The sequence below is a fragment of the Diuraphis noxia genome, unplaced genomic scaffold (genome assembly GCF_037042655.1).
Source record: "Diuraphis noxia isolate RWA-SAM2 unplaced genomic scaffold, SU_Dnox_SAM2 contig0001, whole genome shotgun sequence".
In the NCBI taxonomy this organism is placed as follows: Eukaryota; Metazoa; Arthropoda; class Insecta; order Hemiptera; family Aphididae; genus Diuraphis; species Diuraphis noxia.
Window position 1 is genome coordinate 39381071 of NW_028301711.1, and position 17202 is coordinate 39398272.

The 17202-nt window shown below is 26.9% G+C and overlaps 1 protein-coding gene across 3 annotated transcripts in view; it reads right to left on the reverse strand.

Annotated features, from left to right (window-relative positions):
• LOC107171901 (uncharacterized) overlaps positions 1-17202 on the reverse strand; it is a 75337-nt gene that overhangs the window by 30621 nt on the left and 27514 nt on the right. For 2 of the 3 annotated variants that reach the window (XM_015522263.2, XM_015522193.2), the window contains exon 2: positions 4625-5571. The exons of the other annotated variant lie outside the window; for it this stretch is intronic. In XM_015522263.2, coding sequence (XP_015377749.2) covers positions 4625-5431 — 807 coding nt within the window. In that variant the 5' untranslated portion in view covers positions 5432-5571. The remainder of the gene's footprint in view (positions 1-4624; positions 5572-17202) is intronic. 3 annotated transcript variants of the gene reach the window in all.

Here is a 17202-nt window from a genome sequence, read left to right on the forward strand (position 1 = left end):
ATTTGAAATAAAGAAAAAAATTAATATATATTACTCATAATCGTTATTAACACAGAAATTATATTAAATGTATACTTTTGTAAGTATCTAATGAATTTAATTCTATTTTTAATTTTAATTTTCTTTTTATATTTAAATTCATTAAATATATTAAATTATATACCTTTCACGATAAAATATTTTATTGATGTACAACTATGTTATATACAGAACTTATAGTCGAAGATAGTTAAAAAAACTAATAGTTTAAAAAGAAGGTTTACATCCATAATATTATTATGTAACAAAAACCCATTGCAGCACAATCCAAATTCAATGAACTAACTTGACTCCAAACAGTAAGAAATGGTAAAATCTTAATAATTTAAAAATAAACCTTAATAAATTGTAAATATGATGATTATTATTGTTTCTGAAAACAGAAAATATTTTAAATATCAAATAGATTACTTTATAAAAAAATAATATTGTTCTTTATATTTTACTTTGAACTTTGTAGTTAAATGAGTATACATTTCTAGAACTAACATAATAGATTTATCATTAAAAAATATTGATATCAAAATTAAATTTACATATTGATTGATTAAGACCACCAAGGCAAATTAAATAATAACTAGTAACAATATCATTTACCAAATAAATAAAATAAGAAAATTTAAAAATGAAAGTCATGATATTGATGTATAATTAATATATATAATATATATAATATATAGGTAGTTATAATAATTTTAAGAGTGTATTTTATGGTATACATTAGTAATTATATATGGCTATATTTATTTATTGTTGTTTTGTTTTATAATAGTAGTTATAAATGTTAATTAAATAATGGACTTAAGACTTTGATAAACGGAACGGAACTATAAATATTATAACACACACACACACACACACACACACACATATATATATATATATATAATATTATCGTTTGTAAGTAGTTAAAATAATACTTTAAGCTGCTGTTCATTATATATTTATGATGACCTACAAATTAAAAAAAATCATTGTGTTTCATTATATAAAAGAAACAATATTATTTTTTTTCGTACAAAATGACCAAAAATATGATAAGTTTTTAAAACCAAAAAATATAAAATATAAAAGTACAAAATCAATTTATTTCTTACAAATAATTCAATGTCAATTAGTTGTTAAATGCTTATGTATGCATGTAAACATGTCTTTAAGTAATTATTTATCAAGTGTTAAAATAATATTTTAAAACTATCATTAATATGATGCGATTATATTTTTCTATATTATGTTAATTTAGTTGTAGTGATATTCTAGAGTTTATGTCATTAACGTAATGATGTTATTTTAAATAGGAAATTACAGACAACAAACAAGATCTGATTGAATTTTCTCGTAAAATGAGACAAACATAAATAAATCAGATATTTCAATATTTTACACAATATTAATTTTGTTGTTATTGTTAAAATATAAAATTCATAAAATTGCATTCCAAAAGTTTTTTTAAAACACGTTAAGTGTTGTAAGCGCGCTTTTACCATAATCGAATGATATTTGGTCGAAAAGTATGAAAATAAGAAATAAATCATTAAACCTGCTAAAAATCTTAAATCTATTGCTTACGGAATAAAACACATACATAAATATATATATATATATATATATATATATGTGTACAGTAAACACACGTATAGAGGTCATTTACGTGATAAAAAAGGGATTATATACGGGAAAAAGCCTTATGAGTTATGACTAATGAACTATCGATATCTTATATGAGGTAGATATTTAGTATTTACTTATAATGTATAAGTGCAAATATGAAATATGGTATAGCATGCAAAGCAAATTATCAAACGTCGTACATGACATTATATAATTATTTGAACGTTTATACAACATAATATTATATAGAGAGGTTTTCTTAGAGTTTCGAGGTATTCTGTACCTATTGATATTGTTATAGCTTCACCACCACGAAACACAAATGTATAGGTACTATCAGGGTATACCGTTCGACGGTAGTCTTTAATTTAAATTTCTCAATATTATTTAAGATCAATATTTCTCAGCATAATATCTTGGTTTATTGGAATATTATTATATGAAAATCTAGTACACTTTGTATTAATAGAAAATGAGAAAATACTCAAAGTTGAAATGTTATAAATGTATTTTATTTGTGATTTATATATTTTATTATATATTATTATCGAATTGAAGGCGTGTCGCAGTCTCTTTAGTCGAAATGTTTGTGTTGACTGTCTTCTAAACGTGATTTTAAATCATTGTTAACATTTAATTTTAATTATGAGTTATTCACTGTAATATTTAAAATAGTGTAATTGCATTTTAAGTTTTTATAACAAAAGCATTGTACACATTATATTATCACTAAACAAATAATAATTACAGTAGTCAAGAAATTAAATAAGGATCACTTTGGAAAATTGTCTACATTTTTTTAAGTTTATTATTCACGCTCAGCCATATAATATATCAATTATTATCTCTGCAACTATTATGAATCGTAAGTCCGTAAGGAATGATTAATTATTATTTACTTTTGTTTGAAAGTTTTGTTACGATATCTACGTAAAAAATTACTGAGCAAGACTGACGGTCGCCTGGTAGTGCGATAACAAACAAACAAGTACCTACCGTTATTAATATTATTTAATAAGAAAACGTCTAATATAAAACCATTGTGTAATTATAGGTACATACAATGTTGTGTAGCGAAAAAACTTATATTATGCCAATTATAAATCGATAGTAATAATAAAAAAATATATATTCTATTACGTAGCTAGATAAACACAATCAGCTACTAATAGTAGCCTACTATAGGTCAACCATACAAAGTGTTTTGTGAAGCAAAAAAAAAAAATGAATGTGTTTCTTCGTTTTGAGATTACTGAGCGTTAGTAATAATTAATAATTCGTATAAAAATATATCGAATATGATTAGATATTAACATGTGCGAGACAAAAGTCGCCTGTATAGAAAAATAACGAACTGAGAAACGACCGCAGTGACGTCAAAGTTTTCTGTCGACTAAAATAATAATTTATTATTATATCTACAAACTACAAGAAAATTATGTAAAATTTAATTTAATTGGCTTGTTGTTTAGAAAATGTTTTATCATCATCAAACGTTACGCGTGTTATATATTTCGAAAAAAATATAAAATACCGCTTAAGTGGAGCACATAATATTTATTAAATACGAGTATGTCGTATCACTTTTAATTTTACTTCGAAATCCGTTAATTAAATATTATTAAGTACCTAGCTTACTTATTTATGAAAAAAAAAAACCAAATGAATAATTGAAAATCGATTGTGCACGTAGCGGAGTGTGTCAAATTCACAAGTATAATTCCTGCGAGAATTCCTGCCATGTACGATGTTCACGATAAGCTGAAACGTTCAATCAAATTATTTATTGCCTACTTCAGGAACGCATCACCCCCTCCGGATGATGTTGTTACGTCACCCTTCGGCAATTCTTTTACGGTCGGCGAAATTTGGTTCGCAGTTTACTGCGGATATAATAGTATATTAATAACTGTAGACGCACGATAATACTATCTATATGTGAATATATACAGCATGTTTCTATGAAGATGGTGTAATTAATTTCGCTAATAAATATGGATTAAATTATGTGCGAAAACTTTTTAACTGATTTAGTAGGTACCGTATACAATTTTTAAAACTTTTCGACAATTTACTAAGTATACCATTTATTTACATAATATATTTAGTGTGCGGTAAACAGTAATATTAAGGAATTACAGAATTAACGTGTGTGAATGTCAGTACACAAATTTGATTGTTGATACCCAAGTTCAAATGGCAAAAGAGAAATATCAACAGCATTTGCAGATAAGTAAATAAGGTGTATATTATAATATCTTGAATTCATATAAATGTATTCAAAGGCAATTGACGATTGTATGGTTCATGATTTAACCGTATCGAAGTAATCAAAACGCGTTTTAAGTGATTTGACCTATACCTATATTATGGTGCTAACAATTTAACATTTCAAACCGTAAGTAATCGTTTACAAGTCATTAAGTCGTTTTGTCGGTTTCGCATAAATGTATTAAAATATTTAAATGGAATTTTTTATTTATATTATTATTATCATCATCCTCCGATATATATTTTATATGATTTTGATGCAAATATCGAAACGATTTGAAGACCATTATAATTATGAATTCCTGATTCAAAACATAATGACTATAAGGTACTATGACGTATTTTTTTGCGTATAGTACTACTACTTAACATCATCATCTGCAATTGTGTACTTAATTAAAAAAAAAAAAATGATTTTTCATAAGCGTTTTTTTAGTTTTGAAAAAAATACAGCAATTAGGCATAGAAATAAATTGTTTCCCTCCGATTGTCGTCCCCGGTTTTTGTAAGCGCGCGTGACACATTCTAATGGTTTGAATACATTTTTCGGTGCATTTGAATGAAAATACAAATCACATCCCTGACATTGCAGTAAAGGTCATGCAACACAAAATCACATATAAGCGCACGCCATCACGCAAGCACACCATCACACAAGCGCACTCAAACACGCAAACACAAACACACAAACACACACACATACCTGCAACATGTGAGGGTCCCTCCAGACGGGTATATTGTTGAACGTTGGCGTCTGATGTGGTTCGTTGGTCGGCGATGCGACGGCCGCGTGGTCGTCGGAGCCGCTGAACGCGCTCGAATGGGACCCAGACCGTTCGTCACCAGAGTTGATGGTGCGCGACGAACTGAGACCCGAGTCAGACCGTTCGGCGGCGGCCTCGGCGTAAGGCGCGGCCATGGTGGCGTGCACCGCGTTGTTGGACAAGGGCTGCTGAAGCTGTGACTGAAACGGCGCTGAGTTGACAGCGGTTGCGGTAGCCGCGGAAGTGATGGCCACGGCGGCAGCAGGGTTTACAGACGAGGCACTGTTAGCTATTACGGCCGGATGCTGATGATGGTTGTTCCGATATTGTTGATATTTTTGCTGTTGGTGTTTATACTGTTGTTGTTGTTGTTGCTGCTGCTGCATTTGATGGTGGCGTAACTGATTATGTCTTTGCTGTTGCTGTTGATTATACTGCTGTTGCTGTAGTTGTTGCTGATGTTGTAGTTGTTGCTGGTGCTGTAATTGTTGCTGCTGCTGCTGCTGCTGATGTTGATGATGGAGTTGTTGCGGCTGTTGCGGGTGCCGTTGTTGATGCTGCAGCTGTTGCTGATGCATGTTTAGCTGTTGTTGCTGCATATGATGTTGTTGTTGATGGTGCTGTTGCTGTTGGAAATGGTGTAAAGGCGGCGGTGGCGGTATACTTTTGGTCTTGTCGCCGTTAGTGGTGGCGTCGTCTGTGCCGCCACCACTTGTGCCTTTGACGCTGCCCGAATGTTCGTCCATGTAACTCGGCTGTGTCCAGTGCGCATTCCCATAAATATTATCGACGGGACCTACCCACGCCAAAGGTTGTCCGTGCCCTGACGTCTTTGCGCAATTCGTCTACACTTTGCCCTAGCCAAATTTGACGATGGTACAACGCACTGCAAACAACATCACCACACATCGATATTCAATATTACATAAGTACATCATTTGTCTCAAAATATTGTAATAATATTATTGCATACTGTAGTACGTTACAAGACGCCAAGTAACGCATCTTATTACTAGGTATGTACCTACATCATAATATCTAATCCGACTATTAAAATATAATATAATAATGACACGCGACCAGTTGGGTTATATTATTGTCGGCGATCAAAACATGTATAATATATATATAAACATTATTTAAGAAGACCACCTGACCCACTCTGAAGGTACTTAAGTATATATGTACAGTGTAAACATATATAATTAATCGGATAAAAACAACATATAAATACATATTTTCCGGTCGTTTGCATCACGTGGCTTAAGTATTAAAATCTTTCGGGACCTTATTTCTTTACGTTTTGAGATTCCTTTGCCTAGTTTTTAATTAAAAATACTGTTTTAACCCTTTGAGCGGACTTTTTTCTGCAGTATACCAACATTGATTATGTACCTGCGTATACGAGTTTCATCCAGAGAGTTATTAACTCTTAATTACAGTAGAACCAAAATAATACTTAATATAATATGTACCTATATATATGAATAAACCTTTTAAAATATTAAATTACAGTTCATATAGAATTATTCTTCATACGATACCCATACGATGACAAACGAGTATAAAGTGTACCTTTACCACGTGGGATTGAAATTATGCTGTTATTATTACTATTTCTTTTACTATTACTATAACTATATTATAATTATTATTTTTTTTTTTATTAATATTATTATTATGAATATTACGAAAAATTTTCGTCTACATGCGCTAATATCTACTTCAATAAAATTATACAAATATATGTACTTAACTGAATGCGACCTATCATAAAATTTTGTATTTTTTTTTTTTTTATTGGTTCCGGAGACAATAACGAATATAAAATAATAATAAGTAAATACAATGTGAATTTGATACGATTGTAATCTTACATCTGCAAGTCGTTATAAGGGTAATTATATTATAGCATATATAATATATTATGTATAATAAATTAAAAAAATAAATACTTTATGTATTAGGGTGTATATAGGACACACTTAGAGGGAATGGGCAATAAGAATAAATGACAAAATATTAATTATCTTAAAAACGATTTTGAGCTGTTATTATTATTATTTTTGTAGAAAGAAATTTAGAAATCCCAAAAGTCGAAGGTCATTGAATATTATTGAATTTTTAGTACCTTAAACGTTGGGTACGGTGGAAACTATATACTTTTTCTTTTTAAACGTATTCAAGTAATCAAAAGTGTTAATTTTTATCGCACGTATGTACTATAGGTACTTTTACTTATTTTAATACGTCTAGTTGCGCTAAAAATGTATAAATAAATCTGTATCGTAATTAGCATGAAATCTACGTTTACTTAAAACAGTTAAGACATTCATAGAATTTATTAAATACGCTAAAGAACCATGATAAAAGGTCATTACACCAGTTGCATTATTATAATGTAGACACGATAACATATTATAATACTAAAATATTATGTATAATATGGTAATATTTCGTGATGTATACATTATCAGTATATATATCTATATAGATAGGTACCTCATACCTACCACCCTAAGCTGTTGTCATTATAATCGATTCGCATATAATATTATATAGAGATATACAGGTGAAAATCGTAAAGCTATTTATATAGCTATATATATAAATATATATATTCGCGGTAAAGTACTACAAAAATTATATTTTGTCATTGTAGTTAAGACTTATAACGAGCGAACACATAAATACAAAGCAAAATTAAATTTATAATACCTGAATATTATAATAGTGTTCGAGCCACTGTGCTATAAACCTATACAATGTGTCTTGAATAAAAACATATTTGAATAATATTGTCTGAGTTGACGTTCAACACGTGCATCAACGAAATTAATTCAAACACAAATTTATTACTAAACCTTATGTTAATATAATTATGTTACTACACATTTAATACATAAAACTTTGAGCTGTATTATTTACGTACAAATATAATATAATATAATATATTATTAAATTAATTAAGCCGGTTTTTTGTGCAACAATATCACTGTACCCACCAATTTAAAATAAGTGTTCGGTTACCGATTCCTATGCTTATAAATTAAAAGTTAAATTTATAAAGTTTATTTAACCAAAATATACATTTTAATTCAAATTCCAAGTATCTATATCTGTAGAATCACTTTACTTATACCAATTATTGTTAGATTATAATGAGGCAATAAATTTGCCAGGGAAATGCGGTAAGTAATGAATTCATGATCATTTCACATTTAAGCCATTTTCGCGAAATAATTAACATTTTGTAATTTAGAAATTGCAGATTATTTAACTAACGATTTTTAATCGAGTTAAGTGATAGGTACACACGTAGTTTATAGTTTAAACTATCAGTATTTTAAGTAGCAAAGGTTAAAAAAAATAACTAGAAATTGACAACTCATAAAAATATCTATGTGAACTTTTCAAGAAAGATGTATAGGTACAGTTATACGAAAATTTTGAATAACATCGACTGCAAAAAAAAAATATGTTCCAGACCATCTGAAAATAAAAAAAATATTCTGGAACATATTAATGTTAAAATTTGATAACTGCCAAATCCATATTTAGAAACAAATTAAAGCAATAAAGCAGATGTTATGTTGAATATACCATTATATGTAATTTTAAGGAAAATCTCGTCCAATGATAAATAAAAACAACGCAATGATAAAATTAATTCAACAAATGCGTGCCAATTAATTTGTAATATACTCGTATTATTGTACTATGCTACATAACGATATCGATAATAAGTTTATATTATGATGAAAACTCTGAAAAAATTTTAAAACATAAAAAGAGGTTATGTTATGCATTTATTTTTTTTTAACTGGGGTATAATATAATATTTTATAACACTGTACCGAATTTTAGGTAGGTACAACTTCAGCGGGTTCTCGTCCGAGAATGTTCAAAAGTAAACGGAGTAGGTGTAGTAAGCTATAATATCCGATAACATAAAGTAAAATATTTATGGAACAGACAACACGAAAACTGACCACGTACATATTTCCGTTCAAAAACAACGCAATATGGAATACGATTGTTGTGAGGAAAGATATACCCTGCGACAGCGCGGCGGACCGAATTCGGCGCCCTATTATGAAAACAGGAAACTCATTTTTAGGGCGAATATATTGTAACCTATATAGAATTAGGCCGGTGTTTTTCTTTAACCAAAGCGAGGGATATTTACTCAACCACTTGTTTGAGTCTCGTAAAAGGCATCGTTCAATATCCCCCTCCTCGTATTCAATAAGCCCTCATAATTTCACACAGCCATTACAATAATATAAGTACAACTCACGATAGTTGTACGGTATATATACTGCTGGCATATGACATATAATATCTATCATTGTGCGATTATGAGTCAGCAACATGCCAACATATACGTTTTAATGATTTACACTGGTATATATATATATATATATAATACAAAAATACACCCACGATGATGATCTAATCATGCTATAATGATTAGTAATGCCGGTTCTCTATAGCAAAAGTACAAATACGTTAAGTATTTTCACCCAGGACAATCCGGTTTGTAAGAAAAAAACTCTTTATAAAAAACGAAAAGCTACTATATATAATTATTTCTGACTTATGTAATTGGATGGAAAGAAAAATTGACAATAAAATTGGTTTTCAATCACAGTAGGACCATTTTCGAATTCACGTTTTTACAAGCAATTTGTGACAAATGGACCGAAATGCCCGTCAACACATTTTAAAAATAAACTACAAATGAAGTTACAAAATAAGCAATTAATTACATAAAGTTTATCAGTAGTTTATTTATGTTATATAATATAGCTTCAATGTAGTTCACACTATAATATACAATGTGCACATAAGTTTAGCTGATTACACGTTTTTATGTAAACAAATAACTTTATTTCATTTTTTTGCGAAGAAAAACGTTTCTGCAGAAAAAAGGTAACTAAATAAGCTTATATTTCTTTATTTTAAGCGATAACAGTAATTAGAATTATAGGGAGAATTATCATTATTATTTTTTATTATTTTAACTAATTCATTAATTTACCACATTATTACATCACGAAAATATTCTAGATTTTAATTCATTTCCATGTTAAATACAATCGAGTTCTTTAGTTCTTACAATCATAGATGCACGTAAATTTATTCGTGGGTTGTCGTAGTTAGAGTTCGGATGTTGAAAAAGTCAAGAAATATGATGCTAATATATTTTTAAAAAACATATAATATACATAATTCTTGTATTTCTTAAGAATTAGGACAAATTATATAATATTAAATTACAATTTTTTTTTTGTAATTTCAATAATACTCCAAGAAATGTGTGTGTGCTAAAGTAACTAAGTATTTTTTAAACCCTAAAATATTTTTAAATATAAAAAAGCTTTGTTTTTAAATTCTGTGTTTAATAAGCGTCTTCATTTTTCACTCGCATCTAGCTATACAAAACACGCATTTCAAAGACACGATAAAAATATAAAAATCATGAATTATTGATTTTTTAGAATATATTTAACATCATATTATAATTTATTTCATATTATATCATACAACTTTTTTCACTGTTGTTTAGTTGTTAGTTACCATGACAACGCTATTACTGACTGAGAATATCTTCGAAATTAAGATGTTTGTATTGAATTGAGGAAAATATCAATTAAATGAAACTTAATAGACAAAGCCACTAAGTATAAAGATTCTCAATTTATAAGTATCCAATGATCCGTAAGTAACTATATTAAATTATACATTACGATGACGATATTGATGCGCAATATCCTGACCAACAGTTAACTCTTGTAACTCGAATAAAGTTCAAATAATCCTCAGACCTCGCTATATAAACTCATATGCCATCTAGTTTCCACGGAAACGTTAAATTGTATAATGTATTAAGTGCCTAGATAAAGTTACACGAAAAAACAGACTGTATCTTCGCGGTGTAGTGACCACTGCAGAGTACATAGCCAATAGCCATAATATATTATTATAGGTAACGCCGTTTTTAAAACACATCGAATATAATATAATATGTATAATATCAACCTTGTTATTGTAGGAATTGAAAAAACGAAAACGAAATTTTCACGAATATTGGATAAATACACAATATAGGCATTTTTAAAAATGACGGTATTTAAAAACATAATATACGAAAAAACGTTAAAACGAAAAAAATACATTTACAATATTGTATACAATGATAAACAAAAACCAAAAAATTAAAATGTATCTCTGCAATGAAAAAACAACCTCAAAAATAAGTTAGCACGTAGATTTCGGCGCCACTTTTTAAAGTTCATTCTGCTTAAATATACACATCCATACAGAGGCTGAATTAATCTGCAGATTACAGATGTGATGATTATGTCTATATACACAAATTATGTACAATATATAAACATATTTATATATAAAGAAAGTTGAACAAATTACCATAATACACTTCTGAAACTTATTTGAATACGCTTTATGTGTTATGATTCCAAATCGAATAAAAAGAATTTACATCTATATAACTAAATATCACGTTCACGTCATGGGGAATATTATGCTAATAAAATATTATACTAATCGAATTGAAAAAAAAAATGAGTATATTATTTATCTATCTATATAAAATATAATATACTATTATAAGCCGTTTGCATCCAAAAAACTTAAACCTACAAAAATGTTAGGGTTGCCATTACATTGAAATCGTGTAAGTATTTTATTTAATCTGACTGATGTATTAATATAAATGAACCAGAATCTGACCATTAGCAGGTACCTTCATGAACGAATTCCTCTCGTACGGTCACAGTGCACACATCATAAAGATAAAAAATAATACCAGGGTAAATTATTTGTTTAGTTGTTTGAAATAGTAATGGAAATATGAATATTACGATATAGTACATAATAAGAATTAATATTTCTCCCAAAAACCCTATCTACCAACCACCTACGCTGGCTACACTCCATCTGAAACAATTTCAAACTCACAAGACTTATTATGAGTAAATCCAAGTTATTGTCTTATTGTACACTACATGTTAATAAAATAAAATAAACAAATAAAAAAAATTAATAAATTTGGATAAAAATGATTCCAATAATAATATATACTTATTTAAATAATTATACTCTATATAAATATATAATGTATATGTTATATAGTAAAATAAAAAATAAAAAATATACAACATCCATGTTGGAAATACTTGGAATTCACAAACATTCAATTTTTTCCTTACATAGGTTTCAAGTGGTCGATACTTGTGTAACATTCATGAAGAGTAACTTGTACTAAATTATTATGAAATAAGTACCTAATGTAGGTAACATAATTATTTTAGTGATAACATATGTCACTAATGTTATTATCGTAAAAATTATTAAATTACCTACTTAAAATAACGTGAAGCTTATTACTAATTATATTTCTACAAGATATAAATTGTCAATAGTAAAGTCTATAATCTAAAACTATATATCATTAAACAATTTATAATTTAGCCACAATCGAAGTTTATCAAAACAAACTACTTTATGAAATAATAGATGTCTCGTTAATACTATTTATTAAGACAGACTTGAAGACAAACGATTATTATACAATAATAGATATCAGATGTGTAACAATAGATCTAATATATTACATTTTATGGTTGAAAAAAATGTTACATGATATCCACAAGGTGGACTTTTTAAATTATTTAGCTTTAGGATTAATTTTTTTCGTATTATTATTGTTATTTAATTAAGTTCAAGAAATCTAACTAATTAAATATACCTATTTATAAGATATTATCTGACATCAGAATATAATTTTATTTTAACCCAGTTAAGTACAAATGATATTAGTTATTATTATAGCTCTAGAAGCCTAATCTTATGCAAAGCCCGGGTCAATATAATAATTAAAAGATTAAATACGGTTATTTATGTTCTTGATAACAGGTGATCATACATAGACAGATTTAAAAATATTAAATGTAAATTAACTACCTATAAATTAAATTTATTTAGTAACAAAGCAATCGAAAAACACATAGTCATATTAAATTACGGCTGTACTACAATTTAGTGAAATGTAGGTATATTTTAATTTTTAATTGATAATATACTTTAAGTATTCCACGAAAATATATGGGTACTGGGTAAATACGATTTATCAAAATTAATCAACGAAAGTGAAATAGGAGAAATATAATTTAAGCAATACGAGAGCTCAGTCTTAGTATATCGTGGCAACTGGCAAGCGTATTAATGTAAAATAATAAATATTAATATAATAATATGTTTTTTTCTTTAAAATAAAACTTTTTATATGCACTCGAAATTAATTATACTCGCAGTGCCTAATATAAATAACCTAATAAGTATACTTTCGCCTTTAATGCTGAGCTGCAGTATGTGACAAGAATTTTTCAATTCTAAAAATTTTTTGTATCGTGGTTTAGATCGCCGTTTTTTTCTTTCTAATACGATTTTATGGTTTTTAATTTCCAATTCTTTTTAGTCAATTTTTTTAATAACTTTCTAATTGCTCCTAAATTATATAGATAATATGCATATTAAAGATTTTATTCTTTTGAATGTATTATAACGGTTCGGTATTATAAAACTATGTCGTTGTTGTTGTATTCCCCCAAATTCTATGAGTTATAAATATAGCCTTGGGAACTGAATAGATTAAATAGTATATTGTTCAAATTACATTCCTTATTTCACTAGGTACCTATTGAAGGTTACATGTTTTACATTTTATTATTTTAATAAAATACTAATTATGTAATATTTTAATGATATGCAAGTAATGCGAGTACGGTTATTTTTTTTTTACTTCAGATACGGTAACAATTATTATAAAGTGACCACTAATTAATTTTAAAAGTATGTTATGATATTATTATTGTTTGTTAGATAAATTTACTAGAATATTCAATTAGAATGAACCTTGATATTCAAAATTACAAAATATATACCCTAAGTATGCTATTGTAACATATACTTGATAAATAACATTACAATACCGCCAATATTTCATGTCGTATATCAAGCAACTATGTATAATACAAAATGCTTATATAGCTCTATTTCGTTTATTACCAACTTATAATTTTCTGAGAAAATGAATTAATATATTGGTTAAAAGAAATACTGCAATCAAAAAGTACGTTTTTTCTAAGTTTTAATAAAGCCGTTTAAACTTAAAACAAATATTATTTTAAAAACGTATGCTTTTACAAAACCTACGTAAATTTAGAGAATGCATACAACATATAAACTGTTATTGGTTATTAATTTATTATGTAGAAAATAAACAACAGTACAACACTTCAGTAGCAATTTGCAGTATAATTATAGATTATTGATTTTCAAATGGTATTTTCAAGTGATAAGTGATAAACTGATACCATTATAATAATATAATATATATGTACAGAAATAGCTAGAATGAAATACGCAAACCTAAATAAATTTAAAACCATAGAATTTCCCGTTTACATTATCATAATCTAACGTATCTGCCTAATAATTGAAGTCCTAAAAATAAAGAATAGTAATTGTATAGATATATTGTCAAAACTGTCAATGGTAGGTATTAAAGTTAATAGTATATGTAACTTGTATAACTGTATCATGATAGTAACGTTAAGTGGAGCTGTTTTGAAAGTTATTTCACAACAACAAATGTACATACCTACCAAGTAGATACCTAAACTGTGTTAAAAATTGTAAAAATATTTTAAATAATATATAGATAGATTTTATATTTAGGATAAGGATTATAAACTTGAAGGTACATTATTATTTAGTACTTTTATCAATTATTCGCGCAGTAACACATTTAAGATAATATAAATTAATAAATTAAAACCTACATAATATTATCAAGTACTTACAATTCAATTATAATTTTAAGATAAATAAAGTATTTGCATTGAGATATGTAATATATGTATCAAATTAAGTATTGTCGCTAATAAAAATAATTGCGTGAACCTATACTAATTTAAATAATACATTTAAAAATAATAAATAACATAAATAAGTCTATTTAAATAATCACTGATACGAAAATAAATCTACAATTATAATTACCACGAATGAAGTATAATATTTAATACCTAATGCATTTTATTATTATTTATATAAAATCTATAGCAATATGGTTGAAAAAAATGTTGGTCTAATACAAATAACAATAATACTAAATAACACATTTAAGTATTATGTATTTTCGATTCTTCAATTTATAATATTTATCATCATATTGTATTTTTAATCTAGTAAATTAAAAAAATATTGAAACGTATAATTATAAATATAAAATATAAATATAAAACATATAATTATAAATATAAAAAATACAAAAACATGTTATCCAACATGCAAGAATAGAGCTTCTCCTGTGTTTATATAATTGGTCCCTAAATATTTTAAAAACCTTTTGTGGAAAAATAACTTATAATATATGATACACAACGATTTGAAAATTTATCAGTTATATTTTACAACAATCTTTCTTAAAATACATGGAAAATATTATTATTTTCAATTTGCTATAATGTGGGTACAAACAAAATATATAAATATATTGGAAATGTCTTAAATCGCCTTCACATACAAGTAAATATACTTTTCAGGATAATTGATACAGAATAGTAAATGAGTACTCAACGTTATAAGCAATTATTGAATTATATGCATTAATATGATTTTGAGATTGAATTATATCGAACCACCTTCGGGTAATCTATTAGGTACCTATATAATTATTTATTCAATAGTAATGCAATATGAAAACGGCATCAGTTGGGAAATAACTTTCAACCGTTTATTATGCACCATAGAAAATAATATAGGAAATAATATATTGTACTGAAATGCGGCCGCTTGCCAACAGAGAGAATCAGATATAATTTACTATTTTCGTAAGACGAGGGGAATCATCACTATCTAATGGGCACGAATAATCGCGTTGAACACTCGGATATCAAGTCGGACGTGTGTATTTCTTGATGTGCTAGTTCTACCGGTAAAGATAACGAAACAAATATTGATAATATTTATGAGGATGCATACCATAATATTGTATAAGCGTAAAACTGTGCAAGAACAGACATAAATAATAGGCAGTAATATCTCATTAAGAAAAAAAAACGAAAAAACAATAGGTAGTTAACGTCTAATCAACGTAACGTAATGTATGTATAAAAAAATGCATTCAACGAGTTAATGATAATAATAATAATAATAAGTGACACAAAAAACTTTAAATTTAAAACGTTAAAGAACGATAACGGTAAAACATTAAATCGCAGTTCGTTTGTTATTAAAGAAAAACTACTTTAAATGTATATTAATTAAAGTGAACCACGTACAGACGAGTAGTTTTTCCACAGTGAATTCACACCGTATTTATTATTACGTTACAACAAAAATAAATCACTCAAAATTATGGGTATTATTTACTATACGCGAGTTGAAAAAAAAAACAATAATCCACATTAAAAACAGATGACGTTCTACTTAAATAAAAACTGTTGAGTCATAAATAATAATAAATATAAATCTAAAATCAGTTTATTGATTCAACAATATCCACATAATTTATCAAAAATAAAAATTTATGGAATGAAGTGTATAATAAGTATTAATGTGTAAATTAAAAAAAAAAAAAATGGCTCACATGCTATTATTAATAAGTAGGTATTTCGTATTCATTAATAACTCGGCGTGGCCTCGAACAATAATTTTGGTCACGTTATTTTCTATATAATATGTAGCCCATATTGGTCCTAGGCACATAATAATAAACTATCTAATAATTCTTTAATAACACAAATAGCAAATACGATTTTTATTTATCACTGCATATTAAACGAACTATTCAACTTAATTAATCTTATTTCATATTTGAACGTAGTAAACTATCCAACTATAAATTCAATTGTACAAATAGAAAATTAGAATCATAATGACGCTATACTTTACACAAAATAATATTAAATATGATGAATAAAGATACTCGAGTTAAATAAACCGAATGAATGAAGAAAAAACATTAAAATTAAACAGGGTTTTTGTAATATTTTAAGAACATTTTTATATTTTTATTTAATTATTATTATGCACTATAATTGCAATGACTGAATAACATAAAACGAATATCTAGTTAATATTATCTAGAGTATGTTCCTACCTAATTGATTATTTACATGTTGCGTAAACCATAGAATGAAAGTATATCTATAATATGCGAATTAGATATTACAAAGAATTTAAACTAAAATTTATTACTTTTTACTTGTTATAGATACTTAACATAATTTTTTTTTACGTCTATACGGCGTCACTACGGACAACAATTATTTATTATTATTTTTTATTGAAATTTCTTTAATCCTTAATCCTTGGTAGTAGCATTTTTTACGTGGACGATTTTTTTTAACTTGGTCTGTTTATATTTAGTCAAATAATATTGCGAAATAATAAAATGATTAAAAATCAATACAGTTGAAAA